Source organism: Ceratotherium simum, chromosome 33, assembly GCF_057802395.1.
Source record: "Ceratotherium simum simum isolate JZ-2026a chromosome 33, ASM5780239v1, whole genome shotgun sequence".
In the NCBI taxonomy this organism is placed as follows: domain Eukaryota; kingdom Metazoa; phylum Chordata; class Mammalia; order Perissodactyla; family Rhinocerotidae; genus Ceratotherium; species Ceratotherium simum.
The window spans coordinates 23,116,640-23,144,078 of NC_141932.1; the positions used below are offsets into that span (position 1 = coordinate 23,116,640).

Genomic DNA, 27,439 nt, shown 5'->3' on the forward strand with positions numbered 1-27,439 from the left:
CTCCCCCTTTCACAGATGAGGAAATTGAAGAACAGAGAGAGTCACCAGACCAAGGACACACAGTGGATTGAGCAGCAGCCAGGCCTGCCTCCCCTACTCACCCCTCCAGCCACTGCCCCAGGGCCCCTAGTGCCCGGATGTGTGAGGCACCCAGCCCTGTTCACCTAGAGGGGTGGAACAGCCCAAGCCAGCCCCAGCTGCAGGGCTGGGCTCCTTCAGCCCATTCACATCTCCCTCCTTGCTGACTCATGGCCGCCTGCCCTCCCACTTGTGACCTGACTGCTCGGGAAGGTGGGGGTGGGAGTTCGGCTGCTGGGGCAGGGCAGGGGAGGAGGGCAAAGGAGGTGCCACTGGGGGGCCCCAGCCAGAACCCAGGCAGCTCCAGCACAGTCGCAGAGGCCCACTCCTGGGCTCCCTCTGGCAGGCGAGGGGCAGAGGCAGGAAGCCAAAGAGCAGGAGGAGACAGCAGGGTTAAGAAGTCAACAAATCTTTATTAAAGGCCTGCAGTTACTGGGAGGAGGCCATGATGCTGGACACACCTGCGGAGAAGAGAAGGCAGGATGAGAGTCAATATGGGAAGAGCCTCCCGGGAGACGAACCTCCAGCCACCAACCACAGCACCCACAATTCAGACCATAAATGCCTTAGGGGCCCTGGTCACCATCGCAAAGGCAGTTTCGGGCAGCAAAGGCCTGGACTCTGGAGCAAGGAGGCCTAGGTTCAAATCGCAGCTCTGCCTTGTACCAGGTGGGTGACCCCGGGCAAGTTACTGAGCATCAGTTTCCCCATCTGTGTGAAGCACCTACCCTATAGGATGGTAGGATTAAATGCTGTGCTTAGAACACTGCCTGGTGCTCAGTAAGTCACTATTTTTAGTATTATCGTCACTATCATGACCATTTACTCTGGACTACACGCAGGACACTCTAAGTGCTGGACCGGCATGTCCTCACTGCAGAGCCCTCTGCTCCAGTGACCTCTCACACAGAACCCAACACAGTGGGCGCATATCATCTAGACTGGGGGTCCACGGTCCCCACGTGCAGAGACGACTGCCCACTCAATCTTGTTCCTCAGTTAGGTACCAAATTAGCTGGTCTGGACCGAGAAGCCACAGTGTACCAGGATGTATCTTTAAAACACCAGAATCCCATTCAAGGGCAGCCCAGTGGCACAAGCGGTTAAGTGCGTGCGCTTCACGGCGGCGGCCCGGGGTTCGCTGGTTCGGATCCCAGGCGCGCACCGACACACCGCTTGTCAAGCCATGCTGTGGCGGCATCCGATATAAAGTGGAGGAAGATGGGCATGGATGTTAGCCCAGGGCCAGTCTTCCTCAGCAAAAAGAGGAGGATTGGCAGATGTTAGCTCAGGGCTGATCTTCCTCACAAAAAAAAAAAAAAAAAAAAAGAATCCCATTCAAGAGGGTGGGGAGGAGACCCAGGGTCCCAGGGAGCAGCCCACTGGTGCACCCCTGGGTCTCACTCACTCCAAGACGTCGGTGTGGTGAGCAGAAGGGGGAGCGCGCGCATGCTAACTGAAGGACTATTTCACCCTCTTCTCAGATGAGTCATCAGTGGAGTCTGTGTGAGTTCAACGTGTGTGTGACGGCAATGACAACAACGGTTACACTCACTGAACTGTGACTGGCTCTTTGCCAAGTGTCACACCTGGACTGTCTCGCTTCACGCTCATATCTCCACGAGGTGGGTATTATGATATTAGTCACTAACTCATAATAAGGGCACGTACCTTACACGTTGATGTGAAGACCAACGACTTAGTAAGTGTAAAGGACTACCAGTGTTTGTCCTAACTATCGGTGCTGCCATCTCCACTTTTTGGATGAGAAAACTGAGGCACAGAGAGGTGAAATCACTTGCCCAAAGCTACACAGCTACGAAGGAGAGAACCAAGATCCCCACCCAGCTAACCCGACTCCAGAGCCTGCAGTTGGTGCTCTGCTGTGTTTCAGCAGATGCCAGGGCTGAGCCCCGAGAGCCCTAAGGACAGAGTCCCCGGGAGCAGTAAGGGTGTGGAGAGCCCTGCAAGGTGCCTCAGGCCCGGGGAAGTCCCAGGGAAGGACACCCCGCACCCCCCACCATTCCTCCCTGGGCAGGTTCCTGGCCCTGAACCAGAAGTTATCTACCCAGATCCTTCAGGCCCCAGCCGTGGTCTGTCCAAGGGCACCCTCAGCCCCACGGTCTGAGGCCTCGGGCCACCACTCACTGTCAAAGTCGATCTTCTCCACGATGTTCTTGGGCTTAATGCTCTCTTCCTGGCTACAGATGAAGATCTGGCCCAACTCGTCGGCACTCCAGCCGTACTTGCTCATCCACACCTTCAGCTGGCTGTCTGCAGGCGACACAGGCAGCACAGGGGCTTCGGTGACCCCAATCCCACAGTATCAGGGGGCCCCGGAGCCAAAGGCGGGGCACCCCCCTTGCCCCACTGCTTCAGAAGCCACAGTATCCCGTTTGCACAGCGGCAGCAGCTGAGCTGGTCTCGGGCTGCCGGCCCTGCGCTTCTAGAGTTCATTCTCCAGACGGCAGCCAGAGGGAGCCTTCAGCCTTCGCATCCTTACCAACACAGGGCCTTGGCTTAGCTCCTTTTATTCTCTAGCTCTCTTTTCTCTCCCAGTGCAAATCTCGGTTCCCAGTAACAGCCGCGCATTTATCTATCTGCTTTACCCCATAACCTACACGAAATGGTCTCAAAATCATGATGTCATCGTTATCACTAGCAATATGCCCATGGCATCAGGTTTGAGAACTTCTTTGCAATTCTTTTCTGTCCTTAGAAAACGTACCAGTAAGGATGGCTGGCCAGAGACTGTTCTGCTACTTGAAATAATTCTTTTCTGCGTGACTATTATCAATTTGATAAGCATTACAACTGCTTCTCTTTATATTTAATTTGGAGGGTTGTTTCAGCCTTTTGATTTAATTTCACTTTTAAAATATATAACCCATCTACCCGATGTAAAGCACTTGATATAGTGCCTGACACAAAGTGTCCAATAAAAATTAGCTTCTACTGGGGGGTGGGCACAAGGGGTGAAGGGGTGCATTTATATGGTGACTGATAAATAATGTACAACTGGAATCTCATAATGTTATAAACTATTATGACATCAATAAAAAAATGGTTAAAATGGAAAATTTTACGTTATAGATGTTTTACCACAATAAAAAAAGGGATGCTAAAAAAAAAAATTAGCTTCTACCAAATAAAAAACAAAAGTAAATTTAAAAAGCCCCACAATCCCACACAAAAAAACTATCTGGATCAAAAGACAAAACTAAGAAGATACTCAGAGTAACCTCATCCCCATCTCTCTCCTCCCGCTTCTCACCCCTCATCCCCAAGGACTAAACCTTCTCCTTAGTTCTTAAATTTTCCTTCCTGTGTTTCTTTTTGCAAAAATAACCATATATACCAACAGTATTTTTTTCTTTTTGGAAGGATCTTTTGAAACATAAGTCTGACCCTGTCCCTCCCTGCTCAGAACCCTTCGGTGGCTCCATCTCACTCAGGGTGAAGGACCAAGTTGTCAAGAGGCCCCACAGTATCTGAAGATCTCCCCCCGCCAACACCTCTGCCCTGGGCACGCCCCCTCGCTCACCAGGCTCCTGCCACAGGCGCCCCGGCTGCTCTGTGAACACGACAGGCACACCCCAGCCTGAGGATTGCATGTGTGCTCTGCCCGCAGGCTGCCCACCTCACTCCACTGAGGTAACTGTCAAACACTGTGCCCTCCTCACCCCCATGCGCCCCCGCCCCCTGACCCCCTCTGAGCTGTCTTGCATGAACCACCAGTGGACATGTGCATCTTAACTTGCTATCTGTTTTGCTGCCTCCATGAGACCGAATCTGGGCCATTCCGTTTGTTCACTGCCATGTCCCCAGGGCCTCGAACAGTGGCTGGCACAGAGGAGGCGTTCAATTAATTTATGCAGAACACATGAATGAATGTGGTAGGCTCTCCCCAAGGAAGGAACGCTTTATTACCAATTCCTTATTTCCTCCCTAACCTGGGCCTTCAACAATGACCTGGTGAGGCAGGGACGGGTCCATCTGAGAAGCTGGCTGAGGCCCACGGCCCCTGACCACCCCCAACCTGCGCGACGGACACGAGGGACCCAGAGAGCGCCTCACCCGTCAGATCCCCGAGCATCTCGGCCAGCAGCCAGCGGTCGATGTGCTGATAAGTGATGCCCACGACATGGCAGATGACTGCGGATGACAGGGACAAAGACGGTGAAGAGCCACACACCAGGACCCTGCTGCCACTCCCTACCCTGTCTCCCTGGGGAGCCCAGGCTCGGAGAGGGACTTACATTTTCGGACAGAGTCTTCAAAGCCAGTTATACCTTCCAAGAGGTCCATGTTTTCATCTAGGGCTTGCTGTGAGGGGAATGGTAATGTTCATATCAACAATATCAAGGATATTAATATTAGTAACATTAAGAATAATAGAAGCTAACACTTCAGCATTCACCCCACATGCCAGCCATCCTTCTGTGTGCTACCTTATGATGTAACAGACACTATTTTTATGCCCATTTTAGAGATGAAGAAACCAAGGCTCACAGCAGCTCAGGGATTTGCCCCAAATCCACATTCAACCACGTCCCCTTGCTCCTGGCTCACTCGGAGCAAAGGCCAAGTGTCTTTCCATGGCCCACAAGGCCCCAAGGATCTGCCCGTCACCTCCCCCTCACTCCAGCCACAGGGGCCTCCTCGCTCCTCAGACACAACAGGCGCCCGCCCACCTTGGGGCCTTTGTGCTGGCTGTTCTCGGGTCTGGCACTCTCCTCCCCCGTGGCTAGCACCCCCACTCCTTCAGGCTTCTGCTCAAATGTCACCTTCCCAGCAAGGGCCCCTCCAACACTGGTGAGGGAAATGAGGAGCCCGCGAGGACAGTGGGAGCGAGCAGCCAGTGAGGCAGGAGGAGAGCCAGGAGAGCAGCTGACCTGAAAGGGTTTGAGGGAGCAGTGCGTGAGGGGCCCTATCGGGGGCAGCCGACAGTAGGACGGGGCCTGAGGACCGCCTGCTGGATCCAGCAACAGGGACGACTGCTGATCTCGACAGAGCAGTCTCACGGAGCATGTGTGTGGGGTGGGAATTGGGGGGCAGAGGGTCACAAAAGCCTGCATGGGCTGAATGGAGTGGTTTCAGGGGAGAAGGGGAGACTGAGCACAGGCAACCTGTCCCAGGAGCGGGTGACCAACAGTCCCAGTTCACTGGCAACTGAGGGGTTTCCTGGGGTGTGAGACTTTCCGCTTTAAAACCAGGGAAGACCCAGGCAACGCAGCACAGCCAGCAGCGTGGCTGTAAGCGGAGCAGAGAAAGGCGGCAGGAGGCGGAGCTGGCGGGGAACGCGGAGGTCGCTGGCGAGCTCTCTTCTTTAGGCTAGAACTCAGTGCAGGGCAGGTGTTCTACGGTGACAGAAGCTACCCAGGAAGGCCAAGTCTGCTGTTACAAGAGAGCAGGGAGAGCCGCTGGGGTGACGCCCGAGTGGGTGAGAGGGAAGGGGGGGTCAGTGCGTAGAGAGGGGGCTGGCCTGAGATGGGAGGAGGGACAGGTCACCCACTAAAACAGAGAAGTGCTTGGTCACCTGTTGGCAGATATCAGGGCAGGAACGCATGCGAGTTCTGCCTTCGCTGCTTCTATTTTCCCACGAAATAAGGAGCCAGACCATAAGGTGAGGTGAGAAGAAGGGAGGGACAGATGAGGAGGTGTGAAGGGCTGTCCAGGAGAGCGGGGAGGGAAGCAAGACCCTAGGCTCAGAGGGGCTGAGGACTGTGGATCTGCGTTGCCACGGGCTCCTGGTGGGCTGTTCTCCAGTCTTGCTCATCAGAGGAGAAACGCTCAAGATTTATGCTCAAGAAGGCAGCAGAGCAGAGGACTAGAGCTGCTGGTCAGACCCAAGAATGTTGGGCTGGAGACCTCAAGGGGGTGAGCTGGGAAGCTAGGAGGAAGTGGTCAGAGGGTGGAAATGTGTGACATTCATGAGCAGAGGACAGGGCAATTATCGGTGAAGACAAGTACAGGGCAGTGGCTCCCAGCCTTAGCTGGGCGTCACAATCACTTGGGATAATTGTTTAAAATCCCACAGCCTAGATCACACCCAGACCAATTACATCGGACTCTGCAAGGGCAGGACTCAAGTGTTAGTATTTTTTTTTAACTCCTCAGGGGTCCAGTGTGCTCAGAACTGGTCTAGGCTAGACTGGGAGTGAGGGGCAGAGGCCACATGGAGGATACGAGATCGAGGAAACGAGAGGCCAGGGCGGTGGGAGGATCACCAATCTGGCTTTCCAAGCATCTGAGAATGAGGAGAGGAGAAAAGGGTGGCAATGAGCAGCAGCTAAATCCCTCATGCAATGATGAGCAGTCACCTGGGGGCTGACCCCACCAAGTGGGGCAGGAGGCGAGGACACACGACCTTCAGGGCTGGGGGGTTTCAGGAGGGGAGGGAGACGGGTCTGGGAGAGGCGGTGAGAAGCAAGGAGCTCGTCGGCCTCCCACTTGGGAAGCCGCAGAAGTGGAGGCCGGGCTCCAGTTAGAGCAAGAAAGAGACAGAGCGTTCAAAGGATGGAGGATTTCTGCAGGAAAGATGGGTGTGTGTGTAAGCCTGAGCCTTGTGGGCCCAGAGGACGGCCTGGGAGTCCTGGCGCCGCGTGAGGATGACAACTCCACGAGATCACGCACACAGGGCTCATCACCAGGCAGCCAGAAATGTACACAGTCGTTACTTTTAGCAGTCTGCTCCGAGTGCCCAGTCACCCCCCGCGTCCCGGCACCCAAGGGAAGTTACCCAGAAGGCCTGGAAGTGGCAGGTCTCCAGTAGGTCTCCGAGGTACAAAATCTGCCGGATCGGCCGTTCTTCTTGCTGGGAGGAGGAAGTGTTAAGGAAAAATGGCCTGGGAGCCTGAGGGGGCTGCTGCTGAGTCCTAGAGCGTCCCTCCCTGCCCACCTTCTGTATCCCGCAGCACGGTCTGTAACCGCAAAGGTGAGAACAAGCTAACGATCTGATGATGGGGACAATGAAATCAACAACGGCCCATCCACACACTGAGATCGAGTCAACTCTTACAGAACTGAGGTGGAGAACGTGACAAGACACACTGTGAAAAAAGCAAGATGCAGAACAACATGCATAGTAGCCTACCACTTGGGTGGGGGGACACCTGTATATAAACACACACACGTGTACACATCTAGAGGCTATCTGTGGAAAGGTACCGAAGAACTGCAAACAACTATTGCCTCCTCGGAGAAGAGTGAGATGGCTGTGGGACAGGGGAGGGAGGAAGCTCTATTGCTTTTCACTGTACGCTTTTTTGTACTTTTAACAGCGTATTGTATGCCTTTTTTTTTTAAGCCACCAAAACAGACCCCTGGGGAAGGTGGGCCATCTCTCGGAAGGCAGGCACTCCCACGGACCACCTGGCAGAGCAGGTTCAATGAGTAAGCCAGCATGTCTCAGCTCAGCCGCCATCCAGCAGGTACAAGCACAGGGCCCAGCATGGGTGGGGGACTCTGCCAAGTTCGTCAAGAGACGGGATACGTATAATGAAGTTCAGCTGACAATCTAGCTCTTCAGGACTCCTGCCTCTTGCCTGGCGGTCTTTACTCAGCTAGGCACCCTCATGGGAACTTTCTAAAGCATACATCTCCCCATATCACTCTGCAGCTTTAAAGCCTTCTATGGCTCCCCAGTGCCCTTTCTGAATCTGACCAAACTCCACCTTGAAATCTGTGGTGCGGCTATGGCAAACTTCCTCTACTGCCTCTAAAGCACAGCACTGAGCTCTTCTTTTCCTCCAGGCCTCCCTACGTACTGTTCCCTCTGCCTGGATCACCCTTCCCTGCTGCTTCACCTGACTCTTCATCTCTCAGATGCTCCCTCCTCCAGGAAGCTTTCCCTAACACCCAGACAGGGTCAGGTGCCTCCTCTGGCCCCTCTAACCCCAAGCCCTGACTGCTCCAGGCTGTCACCGACAGGGGCCTGTCTCCCCCACTGGGCAGTGAGCTGCATGAGGGCAGTGTCCCAGCCCCACCCAGCACCGGGCGAAGCCCAGATCAGGCACGCAGTGTTTGTGGCTGAACTGACAGACCACTTCCAGGTGAGTTCATCTACCAGGCCACGCCCCCTCCCACACACACCAGCCTGGGAGCTGGAGGGATACGTGTGCCTGGTCGATCATGCACTTGCACAGCGTGAAGTCGGTGTGGGGCAGGTTGGTGAGGGCCTTCAGCAGGATCTGGGCAGTGACCGTGGTCTGGAAGAAGGCTGGGTTGAACTGGTACCTGAGAAGGGGAACAGAGACATAGCAACAGTGGCATCTCCGGGTCCCTGGACCTCACCAGCTGCCAGGCAGGCTGCCCACTGCTTTGGCCCAGAGCTTGGCAGCTGGACATGCCTGGACTCCTATCCCAACCACAGCCCTCTCTGGTCATGTGACCTTAACCTCCCTGAGCCTCCTTTCCTGCTCCGTATATGGGGATAGTGTGGCTAGTCAGACACACACTGTTCCGTGGATCACAAACAAGTGAGTACAGAAATAGCAGCCCGGAGTAGTGGGTATACGCTTCCCTGCTGAGTGTCCCTGGGCTACTTACTTTAAACTCTCTGTACGTCAATTTCTTCCCTTGCAAATAACAACGACGATAACAACCATGTCTACCTCACAAGGGCAATATAGCACCTAAGTGAGTTCACACATACAAAGCTTATAGCACCATAGCTCCGTTCAGTGAGTGCTCATGAAACAGTGGTCATCACCAATAACAATCTAAACAAGCCACAAATACAAGTGCTGTTATCACCACTTTATAGGTGTCAAAACCGAGGCTATACAATCTGTAAAAATCACCCAGGCAGTAGCCTGTCAATAAAGCACTAAGGCGGGGAGAACCCCAACGTCCATCCACAGAACAACGGATAATCAGGACACAGTCGCACAGTGGAACACGATACAGCAATGACAACATACAAACTGCAGCCACACAGACAACGGATGGATCTCACAGACCCAGTGCTGAGTGGAAGATGCCAGACGCAGAACAGCATGTGCTGAATGACTACATTTGTGTCCCATTCAAAGCAGGAAAACCTGAGCTAGGCTAACCAGGATGCATGCATGTGTGGTAAACTCACATAAAGGCAGGCCAGGAGAGCATAAGAGTGGTTACTAGAGTGGGGGATGGGGTGGTTGGCACAAAGCATATGGGACAAAGGCCCAAAACACTAGCAATACTCAATTTTGCAATATGGATGGTGATCACGATGTGAGTGTTCATTTATAATTACTTGATAGACTACCTATTTGTTTTATGTACTAGCCCGTATGTGTGTCTTGTAATGAATATTTTAAAAACCATCCTCCCCCTGCCCCAACTTCCTTGGCTTCCTAGATTTGCACACCAAGAAAAGCCACATCCTGCAGGCCACTCCAACTCCCACCCCACCCAGTGTTAGGAGTGCACCCTGCTGGCAAGAGGGTCGGGATGGAGACAGACACTCACAGCTTTAGGACAGCCAGGTTGGCTTCCAAATCATAGGCATTCTCCTTGGCCTGCGTCTCCACGTAGCGCTCCAGGGTGGCCAGATTCTCAGGATTGTACCTAGGGGGGATTCAAGATGGACACAGGAGCTGAGGCCAGTCACTTTACGGGACTAGGGTGCAGGTGGGCACTGTAACCTGCTCCTCCCTCTCTCCCTCTCTTCTCTCTAAATCTGGTACTGGTCACCTACTCTACCCAAGTCTGGAATCAGCCCTATAACCTCTAATAAAACTTATCCACATCCCAGATCTAAAGCTAAGCTCTAAAGCCCATCAAAGCCCTGGGTCGTTCCTAGGACGCCTCCCCAGCCTCTCAGCCAATCAGTCATGGCAGCCTGTATACCTGGCCTCCTGGACATCTTTGCCACCCACCCCTTGTTCCCCTCCCCAGGCCCCCACTCTGGTCCAGCCCCATCCTCTCCTGCCTGGCTTCCCCCATCACAGCCCTGACCACTCCTGGCTATCACTGTCTACTGGCCGGTTTGTCTGGACTCTGAACTGGGAACTCCAGGAAATCATGACTTGCAGCTGTACTGGTCACCTCTGGTCCTCAGCACTGACAGAGTAGATTTTAGCGAACACGTACTGAATGAATGACATAAAAGGAAAAGAATGAGAGATGAAAAAACACAGTGAGAGACTGAGAAGCAGAGAGAGAGAAAACTAAGGGACAGAGAAAGAGTTTTAAAACAAAGAGGCAGGGACTGGGTGGAAGACAAGACTATCTCCTGCCTTTAGGCCTTTGCAGCGCTGTTTCCTGAAACGTCTCCAAGACAACGGGGAAATGCCACCCCAGGGCAAGCCCAGGACCCTGACCACCCCTTGCTGTCCCCGAAAACCTTCTCCTCCACCCCGCTGGGCCAGAAGCGCTCCCTCCAACCGGGCTCAGACCTGTCGATGCCCTTAAGCAACTTGCCCACGTTCGCTCTCATCTGTTCAAACATCGCCATGACTGCCGTCGCCTCCCACACCGGGGCTGGAGCCGAAGACCCGGCTGGCACGGCGTCCTCGAGGACCGGAAAAGGAAGAGGCGGCGGAAACGGAACTACGTCTTTGTTGTCCCTCCAGCCAGCCCCGGGGGGTGGAGAAGGGGACGGCTGTTGCGGCGGCCGCCACGCTTTCCGGCTGTCACGTGACTTCTGCCCCTCGGGCGCAGTTGGCGCGTGCGCACACGCTCCACCCGAGCTCGACCAACGGCATGAGAAAGTTTCGTCTAGTCCAGTGCGCAGGCGCCGTCTCAGGCGAGGAGGCGGGGCTAAGCTTTTCCCGGGCCTCGCGTAGCCAGTTCTAGCTCCCAGGACGTGCGCGCGAACTCGCCAGGAAGGAGATGGAGCTCTAACGGCGTGCGCGCACGTCGCGTTGCGCGCGGCCGTGAACTCACGGAACTACTGGGATGCACGTAGTAGCTTTCCGTTTGGGCCTTGACCAGGTCCCGAGGGCGGTGCTCTCTAAAGTTCCCTTTGCCCCAGGCCTGGGTCCCCGAGGCAGGACCGGGAGCTCCGCAGTTTCAAGCCTTGAGTCTGGTCCCCATACCCCACCCTAACTCTAGGGGTAGGGGCCTGCAAATCTGTTGTGCTCTGCCCGGCGGGGTCTGGAGTGAGGGGCTCCTGGACCCCGCCGGATTGCGCCCAGTCCCCATAGGCTCCAGTCTTGTGGGTGAAGGCGAGCGCCCATGTGTGCCATCATGAGTTATGTGTGTACAAATTCTGCACACTGCAGGCCTGAATGCACACGCATGTGTCATATATGTGGAGGTATGTGCTCTGGGTAAATCCACATGTGTGCACACAGGTATCCAGGCACGTGCACGTCGACTGGTCTGCGCACCGCACAGGGGAGTAGCACTAAGCGCGTGTGTGTGCCCCAAGTGAACAGTAATGTACGCTGCATGGCCGTCGTTGTGCAGACTTGCCATCTCTGGGTTGTGGCCAAACCCTCAAGCACTCAGCAGAGGTTCAACTGTGGTTCCTAGTCGCCGCCCAGAAACAGAACGCTGGCGGGGAGGGGAGGGGGGTGCTAGGGCACCCCCCAAGTCACAATTAAGATAGTTTGCATCTGGTTTACATTCAGCTCAGGGCCCTGGAGGTGGAGGGGGGGGTCCCCTGGGTCCCAAAGCAAGCTGCCCCTCACAGGCTCTCAGGGGACAGGGGGTGGAGCCGGCTGCACAGCCCTGCGCTGGGGCAGGAAGCGAGAGTGGGGAGGGGGGAGGCCACAGCCGGTGGAGGCAAGGCGGGTGCAGGGCTTGTGGGGAGGGAGGGAGGTGCCAGCACTCGAGCCCTGAGGCCCTGCTGGCCGCTGGGCGCAGGCCCAGCTCCGGCCCCCAGGGATGGACCTCGTGGACCCCGACATCTTTAATAAGGACCCCCGGGAACACTATGACCTGCTACAGCGGCTGGGTGGCGGCACCTATGGGGAAGTCTTCAAGGTGAGGACCCCCCTCCTTCTCCATCACCCTCAAACCAGTGACCTTTGGGGTGAGGCCCAAGAAGGGAAGGGGATGCGAGAGGGTCCCAGCCCTCGGCTTTGACTCAGGGATGCTGAGGGAGAGCTCAGGCGAATGGAGCCTGCCTGACTGCCAACTTCCCCTTTCCAAGGCTCGAGACAAGGTGTCGGGGGACCTGGTTGCATTGAAGATGGTGAAGATGGAGCCTGGTGAGGAGAGGACCCAGGAGCTCCTTCCCCACCCCCACCCCCACCCCCACCTTCTGGGACATGGATCTCCCCCGTGCCCCCTCCCTGCAGCCGCCTTTTCTCTCCTGCCCCTCCTCGCAGATGACGATGTTTCCACACTGCAGAAGGAAATCCTCATCTTGAAAACTTGCCGGCATGCCAACATCGTGGCCTACCATGGGAGTTATCTCTGGTGATGAGCCTCAGATCTGACCCCACCCAGCCCCTAGCCCAGAACCCCTGTTCCTGACCAGGGCATCCCCTAACCCGATCTCCAATCCTGGACTCGCATTTTTAACTGGGGCACCCCTAACTTAACTTCCCAGTTGGAAGCCCCTCTTTTCTGACCAGAGCAACCGCTAATCTAATCCCCAATCCAGAACTCCCTTTTCTAACCAGGGGTCCCCAATATTGATCCCTTCCTAGTAACCAAACCTGAAACCAAGTCCCCTAAAACTAATCTCTCATCATCCTGCCCTTCGGGCCCCCTAGTTTCACTCTCTGCTCCTTTAATGTAAGCCCCTAAATTCCCTGACCCCCAAATTAATATCCTATATGCCCCAATAATGACCTGTGTCCCCCAGGCCTGTGACCCTGGGCACCTCTGTCCCCTCCCGACCTCCACAACCTTTGAGATCTCTGCCCTCTCTCCTGGCTTAGCGTGGGACAGCAGAGGGTGCCCTGGGTTAGGAGCCCAAAGACCTGGGTTTGAGTCCAGTTGACCCTGAGTATATATTTCCTCTCTGAGCCTCAACTTGCCCATCTATAAAATGGAAGTGGGGTGTTCTCTCTCTGGTGGGCAAGGGGAGGTAGAGAGATGACAGCTGTTATATTAAAGCTCCTGTTGAACTAGAACAAGACAGTGAGCCAGGGGCTGTCCTATAAATAATAATTTATTACCGCTGTTATTATTATTATTATTATTATTATTATTATTATTGTTACTCTTGAACTGTTGTAGGCTGCAGAAGCTCTGGATCTGCATGGAATTCTGTGGGGCTGGTTCTCTCCAGGACATCTACCAAGGTGAGAGGAGGGCTAAGGGCATCCAGGCAGCCCCTGCCCCTCCAGTCATCTCTCCTGTCTCTCTGTGTTCCTTTTTTCTGGTCCATGTTTCACACAATGAGCCCCTCTTCTGGGCCTGGCCTGGATGATGCTGGGGATACTGTGGTGACTGAGTGGGCCCTAGGCCCTGTCCGCTGGGACTGGACAGTCCAGCCTTAATCTTTCTGTGTGTGGCGATCCCTGCTACTTCCCCTCCGCGTCTTCCTCTGTGTCTGCATTTTCTCGCCAAGGTCCATGCGTGTGTTTGAGTATTGCTGCATTTCTGGCTCATAGTTGGTGCCCACATTTTCGTTGAATGAGTGAATGAATTTCTGATTTCTCTCTCTCAGCCTGCTTTTCATTCTCTTGGAGAATTTGAGGGTGTGGGTGGGGTGGGCTGATCACCTCTCAATTTCTGATGCCCGCCTCTGTCTTCAACCATCTCCCTGTCTCCCTCCAGCCCAAGACCTCAAATGTCAGAAAAGGAAGGACTTCATTAAGAAGTCCTCGGGGGGAAACTGAGGCCCACAGAGAGAAAGTGATTCACAGCCGGTCTGTCAGACCTGGTCTCTGACCCCCTCTCTTTGTCTGTTGTCTGTCTCTCCAGCCCTCTGTGTCTCTCTTTTTCTCAATATCTCTGTCTTCCTACTTTTTGGTTTCTGACCGTCTCTTTCTTTCTCTGTCTCAATTTGGATCTGTTCCTGCTTCTCTTTGTGTCTCTCTCCCTCTTTCCCTCTCTCCCTCTCTCCCTCTTCCTCTCTCCCTCTCCCTCTCTCCCTCTCTCCCTCTCCCTCTCTCCCTCTCTCTCTGCTTTTCCTCATTTTGCAGCGTCACATCACCCCCTGCTCAGAGTCCCCACATGGCTTCCATTTCCCTCCGAAGAGAAGACCAGACTCCTCGTCCGGCCCCAGAGTCTGACCCGCCCCCCCTCGCCACCAGCCGACTGACCTCACCTCCTGCCACTTTCCTACCCTGAACTCCACTCCACTCACTTTGCTGCTTTCCAGGCCCGCCAGACACTCTCCTACCTCCCGGCCTTTGCTCTGGCTCTCCTTGTTCCCCCTTGGAGCCAAGCAGGACTGCTCACAGCTTCACCCTGTCACCTTCTTAGAGCAATCTTCGCTGACCACTCTGTGTAAAATGTCATACCCCTTCCCACACATATTTCCTGTTGTCTTTTCTTGCTTTATTTTTCTTCTTACTATTTATTAGCGTCTCACGTACCACATCTTTTACTTATTGATCTTGTTTACTGTCGGTCTCCCCATCTGCAATGTTCTCTCCACAAGGGCAGGGATCTCTGTCTCTTTCATCTGCAGCTGTATCCCCCGTGCTGACCATAGGGCCTGGCACGCAGTAGACAAGCAGTAAATATCTGCTGAATGAATCTGTCTCCCCGGCCTCTGGTTCCCTGCATTGCTGCCTCTCCCTGTGGCTGACCACCCCTCCGTCTTCCCCTCTCGCTTGTCCTGTCCTGTTTCCCCTTCCCCATGTGGCACCCTCTCAGCCAGTGTGAGTGGGGGCCAGGGGCTCCTGGGCCCGTGTTGCCTGAGTCCCACCCAACACCGCACTGGGGTGACCTTTGCAGTGACAGGCTCCCTGTCAGAGCTCCAGATCAGCTACGTCTGCCGGGAGGTGCTCCAGGTGAGGAGGGGTCTGGTGGGCCTGGGGGGGTGGGGCAGGACCCTGCTCCAGCCCCCAGGCACTCACGGCCCCATGTCTACCCTCGTCCCCAGGGCCTGGCTTATCTGCACTCACAGAAGAAGATACACCGGGACATCAAGGTGGTCTGGGGGCAGAAAGGGGGCCTTGGTGGGTGGGGGGCTCATGAGACAGGAGTGCTATTGAGCTGTGGGGGGGGTGGGGGGGACCAGGGGGTGGAGGCAGTGTTGGGCTGGGGGGTGTCTCTGATAGCCTCTAATCCCCCCTCTTGTCCTCAGGGAGCCAACATCCTCATCAACGACTCTGGGGAGGTCAGACTGGGTGAGTGTGGCTGGTGGGGGTCGGCAGGGGGCCTGGCTGGGGGCGCAAGGGGAGCAGGGACCCCAGGTCACTCTGTCTCTCCCTCCGCCTCTAGCTGACTTTGGTATCTCGGCCCAGATCGGGGCAACACTCGCTCGACGCCTCTCTTTCATTGGGACGCCCTACTGGTGAGGGTGCCTGGCGGGCAGCTGGTGGGGGGTGGTGGCTTTTCCCACGCCGGATCTCTGGGAATCTCCTTCCCGGCGCCTTTCCCCTGCTCTGCCGTTCTCTGTTGACTGTTCTGTCTTCTCTTGAGTCTCCGTGTACTGAGGTCTCTCTGGGCCCTCTCCACCTATTTCTCTCAGTGTTGTGTTGATTTTTTCCTGATCTCTCTGTCTCTCCGTATCTGTCTGTCTCTGTCTTTTCCCTCTGCCTCAGTCTGTGGCTCTCTCTGTTTCTCTGTTCCTGTCTCTCTCTCTCTCTCTCTGTCTTCCAGTCTATCTCTGTCTCTCTATCTTTACCTCTCTGTGTCTGTCTGTATTTCTGTCTCTCTCCGTCTTTATGTCTCTCTCTGCATCTGGCTCTCTCTCTGCCCCAGTCTTCTCTCTCTTCGTCTCTCTCCTGCCCCCACTCCCCACACCAAGGAGTTTCCTCCCCCCTCCTTGTGTCACCCCGACTCTCTGAGGGTCTCTGCCCCCAGGATGGCTCCAGAAGTGGCGGCCGTGGCCCTGAAGGGGGGGTACAACGAGCTGTGTGACATCTGGTCCCTGGGCATCACAGCCATCGAGCTGGCAGAGCTACAGCCGCCACTCTTTGATGTGCATCCTCTCAGGTAGGTGGCGTGGCGGGTCCCCCTGGAGGGATCCCCAACCCTGACCACTGCCCCCAGCCTGCTTCCCCACATCAAGACCTCCCTACAGGAGACCCCCAAGGATTCCCTCAACCCAGAAGCCTTTTCTTCAGCCCTGCACACCAGGCACCCCCAGCGCAGGGAACCCGCCTTGAGCCTCACTCTGCGACACTGTCACTCCCTACTGTGATAAACGGCGTCCCCTGGTAGTGGCATCCTAGTGCATTGTAAAACCTGAACCTCATTCTCGTTCTGTCCCTCACTTGGCTCTCTGCTGACCTCAGAGCTAGTGGGGACCCCTCGAGCCATGATGTGTGACCCCCACTGTGAGTCTGAACCCCATGTTCTCTCCTTACTCTTCTAGAGTTCTCTTCCTCATGACCAAGAGTGGCTACCAGCCCCCGCGGCTAAAGGAAAAAGGCAAATGGTAGGAGAGAGTGATGGGCGGTGGGCAGAGCCAGGGTTGATGGTCTGATGGGCAGGTCTCAGTCCCCTCACCCCGGAACTTGGCTTCTTCCTCCCAAGGTCGGCCGCCTTCCACAACTTTGTCAAAGTCACCCTCACTAAGAGCCCCAAGAAACGACCCAGCGCCACCAAGATGCTCAGCGTAAACCTCCCCTCCCCGAAGCCTCTCCCAGACTCTTGCCCCAGAATTCCCAGGGCCTTCCTAGAACGTTGATAATTTAGTTCCACAGAACCCCCTTTGAAAGACCCAGTCCCTCAGAATTCCCCAGTGCCCCCAAGACCCTCCAGATTGTACCTCAGACCTTTTTCCAAGATATCCAGAGTTGTTAAAACAAATTCCCAAGGGCCTTGAGACCCTTTCCTGGGTGTACTCTGGAATTCCAGGGGAAGCCCAGTGCCCTCTGAGACACCTCTGGAATTCTCCAAGTGCCCCCGCAGGACCCCTAAATTCATCTAACTCCTCAGAATTCCCAGGCCGCAGCTCCTCACAGCTCCTGCCTTCTCCCTCGGTTGGCACCTTCCCCATAAAATTCTCTTCTCAAGCCCCCGTCCCAGCCTCCCCCTGCACACCCGCCATCTGTCCGCTGACACCCTCCTCCCCTCCCGCAGCATCAGCTGGTGTCCCAGCCCGGGCTAAATAGAGGCCTAATCCTAGATCTTCTGGACAAACTGAGGAACCCAGGGAAGGGGGTTCCTGTTGGCGAGATTGAAGATGAGGAGCCCGAGGTGAGGGTGCCCTGCTGACGAAAGGACTGGAACCTTCCAGCCTTTGCTCAGGCTGTGCCCCCTGCCTGGAGTGCCTTCCTGTTGCCTCTCTTAGAAGGAAAAAAGAGAGGGGGGGGCTTGCACAGGGCTGGGGCACAGAGGTTACGGGAGAGCTGAGGGCCCCAGGCTGGCCCACAGGGTGGTGGGGGCGCTGGTGGGCCGTGGGCCTGATGCACTTGCCGCTCTGCCCAGCTTCCCCCTGCCGTCCCCCGGCGGATCAGATCCACCCATCGAGCCAGCTCTCTGGGGGTCCCAGATGCAGATTGCTGTCGTGAGTAGAGATCCTAAGCTTGGGGACACCTGACCCTATAATAGATCTAAGAGACCCCCCTTGACCCCCATCACCCATCACTTCCAAAAAGACCCTCAGAGACCCCCATCACCATCTGACCCCACAAGAGACCCCAGAGAACCTCATCACCTGACCTACAAGATGACTATAGAGACCCCCACCTCTCTGACGTGCACACAGACCCCATGAGACTTCCTATCACCGCCCTGACCCCCAAAGAGTCCTCAGAAATCTGTCAGATCCCTGACACCCAAATGGAACTCAAAAACAAACACTCTGTAACCACTTTGAGTCCCTACCTCCCTGATCCCAAACCCTGACCCCCAAAGGAGACCCCTGTAAACCAAGATCCCTCCCCCGTAAGGGACAGCTCCAGTCCTAAGATCCTGACCCCAGCCCCCCAAATTCTACTCTTTCTGTTCTCAAATCCATGTGTGTTACCCGACCCCTCACCCCTCCAGGGCGGCACATGGAGTTCAGGAAGCTCAGGGGAATGGAGTCCAGACCCGCAGCCGACACCGTGAGATGCCTCCCCCTGCTCGCCCCAGATGCCCTCCCCTTCCCCAGGCCACTGCTGACCCTTTACTGTCCCACAGGCCCGCTTACAGCCCCCTGGAGACTTCCGGAGCAGCAGTCCGAGGTCAGGGGCTCACAGGGTTGGGGGAGGGTGCTGGGATGTGGGGGAACCGCCTGAGGCTCATGCCTGTCGCTCCTCAGGAGGACCTTGTCGGAGTCCGATGATGACTACGACGACGTGGACATGTAAGAGAGGCCGGGGCCAGCTCCCAGGCCCTCACCAGCCCCACCTGCCTGCAACCCCCCTTGCCCCCCGCCACCTGCCTCCCTTCTCCCCCTGACCCCAGCCCAACCCCCAACCCAGCCCCCACTCTCCTTCCTCTCCAACCCCTGTTCCTAACCCCACCCAACCTCATCTTCACCTTCCTTCACCTCAGACACCTGACCCCCAACATGTTCCCAACTCCAGCCCCACCTTCCTTCATACCTGACTGTGATCAGGACCCTAACCTCAGCTCCCACCTTCTTATATGACCTTTGACCTGACTCTCAACTTCAGCCCTCAACCTCGCTTGCCCTCAACCCCAGTTCCTTCCAGAATAGCCTTCTGCTCCAGCCCGAGATCTTTCCCCACCTATCCTGCTCAGCCCTGGGCCCTCCACCGCGTCCCCTAGCTCCTCCTAGATGTTGCTCCAACCCCTAGACCTCAACTGCAGCCCTAACCCTCCACCCCTGGCCTTCATCTTCATCTTCTTACCCAACCTCAGACTGAACCTTGGGCCCTGGGAATTTCCCCCACCCCAGACGCTGAGTCCCAGACCCCAACCTCAATCCCAACAGTCAGCCCAGGCCCCCAGTGTCAGCCTCAGGGCCCACTCGCCCATCCACACATCTCATCTGTAACTGGCTCCAGTGTGGCGCCAGGCACCAAGCTAGAACCTGGCACCCAGAGCTCCTGTGATCTGTGTGACTAGGGGGCTGTGAAGGTTCAGGGACTTGATGCATTGTTGGCACTTGATGTCTAAGAGTTGCTGTCACGATTATCACCACGGTTATTGGTCCTTTAGTCCTCAGCGCCAGCCCAGACCAAGTCACCCCAACCCTCCTGACCTCAGACTTCCAGCCCTGAACCGCCCATCTTCCCCCATCCTTGTTCCCCACACTGCACCTGCTTACCCCATCATTGTGTTTCAGCCCCACCCCTGCAGAGGACATACCTCCTCCACTGCCCCCCAAGGTAAGGCCCCAGGCCAGAGCTGGGGGCTGGGGGCCAGGAGGCTAGGGCCCTTAGATGCTGGGGTCTGGGACACCAGGTCCGTTGAAATCTGGGCTGATGAGCACACTGGGATCCGGAAGTGGTCTCCCTGAACCTAGGGGTGGGATTCAAAGTATTTAGCGTGATGGACACTGTCCTAGGAACCCCTGGCACTATTCCATCCAGCATTAATTGCTGGGTTGATTCCTTTGTTGCGGTCATGAGTTGATGTCAGGGGCGGGCGGGAGGGGAAGGCTGGAGTGGTGGGTGGTGGTAGGACATTGTGGGGAGGGTCAGAGCCATGGCCAATGTCGGTTCTGGCCGACGGGGGGTTGGGAAGGCATGGTGCCCTCCCTCTGAGATCATCTAATGTATTTCCCACGCCCCTTCCCTATCTCCGAAGCCGAAGTTCCGTTCTCCATCTGACGAGGGTCCCGGGGGGACTGGGGATGAGGGGCAGCTGAGCCCGGGGGTGCTGGTCCGGTGTGCCAGTGGGCCTCCCCCACGCAGCCCCCATCTTGGGCCTCCGCCAGCCACCCGCAGTCCCCACCTAACTGCCCATTCAGGTAATGGGACAAGCTGGGGTGGGGGGTGAGCAAAGGGCGGGGGTGGGCAGGAATGGGGGGGTTTGAGAGCTGATTTTCCTCTACCCATTTCAGAACCCTCACTCTGGAGCCCACCCCCCCGGGAGCCTGACCAGCCCCCACTGTTGCCCCCTAAGAAGGAGAAGATGAAGAGAAAGGTGAGGCTGGCTCTGCTGAGGACTTGCACCTCTGGACGGGCTGGGGATGCCTGGTGGGGGTGGGGGGGTGGGAAGACTAATAATGATAGTAGTGACAGTAGTTGAGCAGTTCCTCTGTGCCAGACACTGATCTCATGTCTTTACATGGCGTAAACCTCCAGAGATAGAGGTAGACGTCACAAAGATAGAAATTATCCCCCATTTCACAGATGGGGAAACTGAGGCACAGAGCAGTAAGTAGCTTGCCAAGGTCATAAACCTTTGAGGAGGCAGAGGCAGGATTTGAGCCCTGGCATTCTTGCTCCAGAGTCTTAACCACTGCACCTTCCTGTCCCCTCCTCCCTTTTGCTGGATCTGTTGCCACCCCCCATGGCCTGCCCAGGGATGTGCCCTTCTCGTAAAGTTGTTCAATGGCTGTCCCCTCCGGATCCACAGCACGGCCGCCTGGACACACCCCTCCACCAAAGGTGGGCATTCAGGAGGGTTAGGGGAGCATAGAGGGACGGGAAGGGACCCTAATGGAAGGCCGAAAGGCAGGGACAGGGGAGGGTCTTAATAGGGTGGGGAGTGGCAGAGCTGAGCCAAGTTACAGTTGGGGTTTGGGGATCAAAGATGGGAAGAGTGAAGATGAGTTTGAGAGTGAAAACTAGGAAGATGAGAGTTTGGGGGCCAGGGGTGTCAGAGTCTAACAGAAAGGACAGAGTTGGGAGTACAAGATGGGGGACAGTGAACCCCACTAACCCCAGTTGGAGGTTAATGGTAGAGAGACTGGGATCAGCATTTGGAGGTCAGAAGTTTTAGGGATCAGAATGGAGCTGGAAGGGACAGAGTTTGGGGATCAAAGATGTGGAGAGAAGGTCCTTGTGGGGTAAAATGTTAAAGAAAGGAGAGTTTGGGGAGTCACACTGGGCAGAAAAAGTCATATGTAGGGGGGTCTGAGGTTGAGGATCCTGTGCTAAGACAGGATTAGCATTCTGGGACCAGGACTGGAGAGAAAGAGAGACAGAACTTAGATGGCTGTTTGGGGAGGCGTGTCTAATGCTGGGGTCAGAGTTGAGGAGTCAGAGCATCAGGATTCCGGGTCAGAGATGGAGGAACCACCCGAAGCTGGGAAGGCAGAGGTAGGCAAGACTGAGACCAGCTCAAGGGACCAGTCAGGGTTTCAGCTCCGATTTGGGGAAACAGAGGCTGGGAGTGTCGGTGTAGGATGAGAGTTAGAGAATTGAGGGTCAGGGCTGGGGGACAGGGTGCTGGTGTTTGGGGTCAGACGGTAGGGGTCTAGGAGGTCCCCCAGGATGAGGCAGGTCCCAGCGTCCTCATGTCTATCCCCCAGACCAGCACCTGCTCCTGGGGGCCGAGGAAGGCATTTTCATCTTGAACCGGAACGATCAGGAGGCCACGCTGGAGATGGTGAGGGACGGGACCCAGGGGGGCCGAGGGCGGGGGCTGGAGTTGGGGGTTATGGGGTCTCAAAGGAGCCATCTCCTCCCTTCTCTGCAGCTCTTTCCTAGCCGGACTACCTGGGTGTACTCCATCAACAATGTCCTCATGTCCCTCTCAGGTCTGGCTGTGGGTTGGGTGGGAGGGGTGGGCGTCAGAAGTTAAGGGGTCCAGGGTCAGGGGGTTGGGAGGTAGATGGGCACAACTGAAAAAAATCTTAGGCTCCTGCTTCTCAGAGCCTGTGGTTCACATCCCACCCACTTTTCACTGTGGAACTTGGGACAAGAGATGTCTGCTCCCTGAGCCTCAGTTTCCCCATCTGTAGAATGGGGCTCACTAATAGTCCTCACCTCTCAAGTCAGTTTTGAGGTCATTCCTACAATAGGTTTGTTTTTACATTTCTTCGATGTCCAGATGACAGAACTTATTCCACCCTTTACTAAAATAGAGTGAGCAAGTTATAGATTAAAATTTTGTGTCATTGTTTTATAAACGTTTTGTGTAAAAGAATTTCTAACTTATGGGGAAATGCCAAGCTAAATAGGATTCATGAACTAGTTAATGTCACATCAGTGATGACAAACTTTAGAAGAATTCCTAGATTGGTTTCTTCTTTGTTTAAATTACTTTATTGAGGTCACATTGGTTTACAACATTGTGTGAATTTCAGGTGTATATTAGTATATTTCAGCTTCTGTTAGATTGGTTTCTTCTTAAATTGTGTAATGTGTGTAACCTCATCTGACTGGTTAAGTGTCCACAGTTTCTCCTGTGGCTGTGAGCACCACAAGGCTATGGGACATATTTATTTTACTCACCACTGCTCACCAGAACCAAGCGCAGTGCCTGGCCCACGGTGGGCATTTAAAACATGCTGAGTGAAAAAATGCATAAATGAAAAGTGTTTGACACTTGAAGGCGTGGGAGTTTCAGACAGAGGGATGGGGCACAGTGAAGGGATGGGGCCAGGTGGGAGTGTCCAGTGTCCTATAACTGCCTGCTTCCCCCTACATACACACATGCTGCAGGAAAGACCCCCCACCTGTATTCTCATAGCATCCTGGGTCTGCTGGAACGGAAAGAGACCAGAGCAGGAAGCCCCATCGCTCACATTAGCCCCCACCGGCTGCTGGCGAGGTACCAGCCCCTAATGGCACCACAGACCCCTGTAATCCCCCCTTTCTGCTGTCCCTCCCGCCATTCACGCTTATCCTCTTCTGCAGGAAGAACATGGTCTCCACCAAGATCCAGGACACCAAAGGCTGCCGCGCGTGCTGTGTGGGTGAGAGAGAGCCCCATGGGCGTGCAGAGAGGGGGCGGGGCGGGGCCAGGCGCGGGGCTCAGACTGCATCCGCCCGAGAGGCTTGCAGAGTTAAGCAGGGTGTCCAGAGCTCGGGGAAAGGTGTGTGGCCTTTCAGGGACGGGGAAGGGGAGAGAGGATCGACCCTAACCCATCCTTACCCACCCCCACAGCGGAGGGCGCTAGCTCCGGGGGCCCGTTCCTGTGCGGGGCACTGGAGACGTCCGTGGTCCTGCTTCAGTGGTACCAGCCCATGAACAAGTTCCTGCTGGTCCGGGTAGGGGGCCTGTAGAGGCTGGGGACTCTGAGGTTCGGTGGCCAGGGCCTTCCACCCCTTGCGCTTCGGCTGAGAGCTCCGTGAAGCCCCGCTTCCACCCGAGGCCCCGCCCACCCCCAAGGCCCCGCCCACCCAAAAGCTCCTCGTTCTGATGTCTTCCTGATCCTTATGTTTCGCCCCTCGCCCCTGGACTAGTTATTCTTCGAGCCCTATGCTCTGCCCCCTCCGGTCTCTAAGGAGACCCCATTCAGGTCCTTTGAGTCTCTAAGGAGACTTTGCTGCTTTTGAGGCCACGCCCCCCGGGGGGCCCTGCCTTTTTGTCACCAAGGCGGCGCGCCCCCAAAGGGAAGCTGCGCCCACTCTGAGGCCACACTCGTCAATTTCTAAGGAGGCACCACCGAAGCCCGCTGCGGCCTCACCCCCTGAAATTTCTAGATGGCACCTCCCAAGACTGAGGGCCCAGGAAATACTTGGGAAGCCCCAGGCCCGCCGTCCTCCCGGGTCTCGCCCCCGGGCCCCGCCCCCGGCCCCCGCTGAGCCCGCCCCTCCGTGTGCGGCCCGCAGCAGGTGCTGTTCCCGCTCCCCACGCCTCTGCCGGTGTTCGCGCTGCTGACCGGGCCAGGCTCCGAGCTGCCCGCCGTGTGCATCGGCGTGAGCCCGGGGCGGCCGGCGAAGTCGGTGCTGTTCCACACCGTGCGCTTCGGCGCGCTCTCCTGCTGGCTGGGCGAGATGAGCACAGGTGAGTGGGGCGGGGTCTCGCTGGGGGCGGGGCTGCTGGGAGGTGGGTCTGGGTGGCTGGGAGGGGCTTAGCCTGAGGCGTCACTGGGAAGGAGGTCGAACCTAGAGGGGACGGGAGAAAGGCGGGCATGTATAGTTGGTGAGATTGATGGCCGGGCGGGGCCGCTATGATGGGCGGGGTTTAGCCTGCTGGGTGGGGTATGGAGAGGGTGCCTAGCCGAGGAAGGTGGAGCGAGGCGGAATTGCTCCTTGAACCCCCTCCTCTCGAACAGAGCACAAGGGCCCAGTACAGGTGACCCAGGTAGAGGAAGACAAGGTGATGGTGTTGATGGACGGTAAGGACCCTCCTCCCTCTCTTTACCCCACTGTTCTGGATCTCCGCCCCCAGACCCTGCCTCCTTCAGGTCCTACCCTGTCTTGTCCTGCTTCTCACACTGAATGTATTGTCCAGTCCCTCAGTAACCTTCCAAGCCCCGCTCTTAAAGCCCTCTCTCTACCCACTTCTAGGGTCTCTGAAGCTGGTGACCCCAGAGGGGGCCCCAGTCCGGGGACTTCGAACTCCGGAGATCCCCATGACAGAAGCGGTGGAGGCCGTGGGTACGTGCCGGGATGGGAGGGCCCAGGGTCCAGAGGGGAGGCTCAAGTGATACCCAAGGTAACAGGCACCAATTTCCTCCCAGCTATGGTCGGGGGGCGGCTCCAGGCCTTCTGGAAGCATGGTGTGCAGGTGTGGGCTCTCGGCTCCGACCAGGTAAGTGCCTCCATCCCAATGCCCACCACCCGTCCCTCCCACCACAGTCACCCCATTCATCAGACGCACTGGGAGACCTGAGTTAGGGTGTAAGGTCCTGGAGGAAAGCTTCCTCCAGTCTCAGGTCCCCTTCTCCACCCCAGGGTCTCGAGTCCTGAGCTCATCCCGGGCCACTGTGTGACCTCGTGCAAGGGACGTTGCTTCTCTTTGAGCCTCAGTCTTCCAACTATAAAATGGGGGTCACTGTAGAGATATGTGTGTGGTTAAGAGCATGCCTGGGTTGGAATCCAGCTGAGTGACCTTAGGCAAGTGACTTAACCTTCCCGTGCCTTACTTTCCTCATCTGGAAAATGGAGCAAAAAGTGGTGCTTAGCTCATAGAATACTATGTGTCAGACTCTGCCCCTACGTGTTTATATTTTATTTAATCTTCATGATCACCTACCAGGTAGGTACTATGATTTCACAGGTTAGTAATCTGAAGCACAGAGAGGTTAAGTAACTTGCTTGAGGTCACTCAGCTAGTGAGTGGTATTAGCAAGAATGGTTATTTCTGGACCTGAGGCTAGAAGTTCAGAGACCTCCCCCTTGCTCGCTTTGAAGGAGAGGGGTGGAGTCTTCTAGATGCTAACACACACACCCTTTCCCCCAGCTGCTGCAGGAGCTGAGAGACCCCACCCTCACCTTCCGTCTGCTTGGCTCTCCCAGGTACGGGCTTGGGGAAGGGGACAGAGGACCTGGGCGGGGGCTTCTGATGTGGAGAGGGCATCCTGAGGTGGCCCCAGTCATCTGTATCTTTGGCCTGGACATTCTTTCACCTGGTCTTCCTGCTTCCATCTCTGCCCCCTATAGTCCATTCCCCACACAGCAGCCAAGGGGGTAGTTTCATTTTTTATTTTTATTTTAACTTTTTATTTTGACATAACTTTAGACTCACAGAGAAGTGGCAAAAATAAATTAAAAATTTCTTGTATCCTCTTCACCCAGATTCTCCAGATGTTAACTTTTTTTTTTTTACCATATTTGCTTTATCCTTCTTTTCCATATATATATATTTATATATTTATATATATTTTGTATATAAATTCTTTCTGACTATTTGGGTGTGAATTGCACACACGATGCCCATTTACCTCTAAATACTTCAGTGTATGTTTCCTTTTTTTTTTTTTTTTAAAGATTTTATTTATTTTAGTGTATGTTTCCTAAATCAAAGCAAGGACACACTCATAGAAACCTCAGTGCAGTTGTCAAAATCAAGAAAATGACACCGAGACATCATACCTTCTAGTCCACACACCCATTCAAGTCTCACCAGTTGCCCCAATGATACTCTTTATAACCAAAAAAATCATACTTTATTTTCTGGTCCAGGATACAATCCAGGATGATGGGTTGCATCTCCGAGTCATGTTTCTTTAGTCTTTCTCCTGGAACGATCCTTCAGACTTACTTTCTTTTTCATGACCTTGACACTTTTGTCGAGTACAGGAAAGTTGTTTTACAGAAGATCACTCAATTGGGTTTGAGGTTTCCAGGATAAGCATTTTGGGCAGGAATACCGCACAAGTGATCTTGTGTCCTTCGTGGTGCATCGTTATCAGGAGGCCCACGTCAGTCTGTCCCACTACTGGTGACGTTATCTTTGATCATTTGGTTAAAGTGGAGTCAGCCAGGTTTCTCCACTACAAAGTTATTCTTTTTTTCCTTTGTATTAAGTATCTTTTTGGGCGATTTGCTGAGACTATGTCAATACACTGTTTCTCATCAGACTCTTACCCACTAGTTTTAGCATCTATTGATGATTTTTGCCTGAATCTGTTGGGATGGTTACTAAATGGTGATTTTCTCTTTCTATCATTCCTTCTACATTTATTACTGTTTTCCCTACTACGTTACTACTGTAGGGAGGAGTTGTCCCTTCTCCACCATTTATACATGTATGTATGTGTGTACATATGTATGTATGTATTTCAGCAGTCTCATGGATTTCCATTTTATTCTATGGATTCTAATCTATTACTACCCTTATTTATTTTGAGGCACAAATACTCCCAGATTTAGCCAGTGAGAGCCCCTTCAAGGATCCCCTGTGACCTTTTGACATGCCAGAGGAGTCCTTTAAAATCTAAATCTGATTGTGTCACTCTCCCTCTATTTAAAACCCTCCTGTGGCCTCAAGATAAACACTCAGTCCTGGCCACAGCCCACAAGACCATGACTTCTGCAGCCAAGCCCCAGGCTCCCTCCCAGTTCAGGGTCTTTGCACAGGCTGTTCCCTCTGCCTAGAACACTCTTCCCTGCCTTTCACCAAGTTCCCTCCTGAGCCTCTTTCAGGCTCCACCATCCATTCCTTGGGGGCACCTTGGCTGACTGACCCCTTGGGCTAGGTTTCTCTGCTGTGTGTCCCATGCTTCTTTGCACTCATGTAATTCTCTGATTCATGTTGGTCTCCCACTCTAAAGCTCTCCACGGGCAGGGACCACGTCTGCTTGTTCATTGCCATAGCCCAGCATTGTGTTGGCACAGCCTCTATTAACTCCTTTGTGAATGAAGGAAGAAATGAATGAACAAACTGACTTCTCTCTTCCTTCTCCAGGCCTGTGGTGGTGGAGACACGTCCAGCAGACGATCCTACTGCCCCCAGCAACCTCTACATCCAGGAATGAGTCCCTGGGGGGGGTGTCAGGAACCAGTCCCTGCACCCCGCTCCTCCCCAAGGGACACACATTAGTGGTCATGACATGTCCTGTCCTCAATAAACATGACTTCAGCCTCCGCTGTCATCTTGTTTTTCTGGA

The 27,439-nt window shown here is 55.0% G+C and overlaps 2 protein-coding genes across 2 annotated transcripts; one reads left to right on the forward strand and one right to left on the reverse strand.

The window, feature by feature from the left end:
- Nucleotides 1–471: 471 nt before the first annotated feature.
- On the reverse strand, nucleotides 472–10,620 carry EIF3K (eukaryotic translation initiation factor 3 subunit K). Its single transcript, XM_004441490.3, has 8 exons — nucleotides 10,464–10,620; nucleotides 9,535–9,633; nucleotides 8,196–8,316; nucleotides 6,821–6,895; nucleotides 4,338–4,404; nucleotides 4,156–4,233; nucleotides 2,227–2,352; nucleotides 472–539 (listed from the first exon to the last, which is right to left on the reverse strand). Exons 1-8 carry the CDS (start codon nucleotides 10,520–10,522, stop codon nucleotides 508–510), a joined length of 657 nt encoding a protein of 218 aa, XP_004441547.1. The 5' UTR covers nucleotides 10,523–10,620; the 3' UTR covers nucleotides 472–507.
- Nucleotides 10,621–11,772: 1,152 nt separating this feature from the next.
- Nucleotides 11,773–27,416, forward strand: MAP4K1 (mitogen-activated protein kinase kinase kinase kinase 1). The gene is made up of 31 exons (XM_004441488.3): nucleotides 11,773–11,997; nucleotides 12,167–12,224; nucleotides 12,345–12,435; nucleotides 13,204–13,268; nucleotides 14,875–14,930; nucleotides 15,023–15,070; nucleotides 15,227–15,269; nucleotides 15,364–15,436; nucleotides 15,949–16,080; nucleotides 16,463–16,525; nucleotides 16,624–16,705; nucleotides 17,173–17,289; nucleotides 17,521–17,599; nucleotides 18,082–18,140; nucleotides 18,217–18,260; nucleotides 18,338–18,382; nucleotides 19,331–19,373; nucleotides 19,795–19,957; nucleotides 20,051–20,133; nucleotides 20,516–20,600; nucleotides 21,467–21,543; nucleotides 21,634–21,694; nucleotides 22,602–22,710; nucleotides 22,797–22,855; nucleotides 23,047–23,150; nucleotides 23,715–23,889; nucleotides 24,161–24,223; nucleotides 24,396–24,485; nucleotides 24,569–24,639; nucleotides 25,291–25,346; nucleotides 27,238–27,416. Exons 1-31 carry the CDS (start codon nucleotides 11,899–11,901, stop codon nucleotides 27,305–27,307), a joined length of 2,463 nt encoding a protein of 820 aa, XP_004441545.1. The 5' UTR covers nucleotides 11,773–11,898; the 3' UTR covers nucleotides 27,308–27,416.
- Nucleotides 27,417–27,439: the final 23 nt, after the last annotated feature.

Coding starts and splice junctions, on each gene's coding strand:
- EIF3K (XM_004441490.3), bottom strand. CDS start 10,522: ATGGCGATGTTTGAACAGATGAGAGCGAACGTGGGCAAGTTGCTTAAG. Junction 9,634..10,463: donor TTGCTTAAGGGCATCGACAG/GTCTGAGCCCGG, acceptor AATCCCCCCTAG/GTACAATCCTGAGAATCTGG. Junction 8,317..9,534: donor AACCTGGCTGTCCTAAAGCT/GTGAGTGTCTGT, acceptor TCCCCTTCTCAG/GTACCAGTTCAACCCAGCCT.
- MAP4K1 (XM_004441488.3), top strand. CDS start 11,899: ATGGACCTCGTGGACCCCGACATCTTTAATAAGGACCCCCGGGAACAC. Junction 14,931..15,022: donor TCTGCCGGGAGGTGCTCCAG/GTGAGGAGGGGT, acceptor CCTCGTCCCCAG/GGCCTGGCTTATCTGCACTC. Junction 16,081..16,462: donor TTTGATGTGCATCCTCTCAG/GTAGGTGGCGTG, acceptor TTACTCTTCTAG/AGTTCTCTTCCTCATGACCA.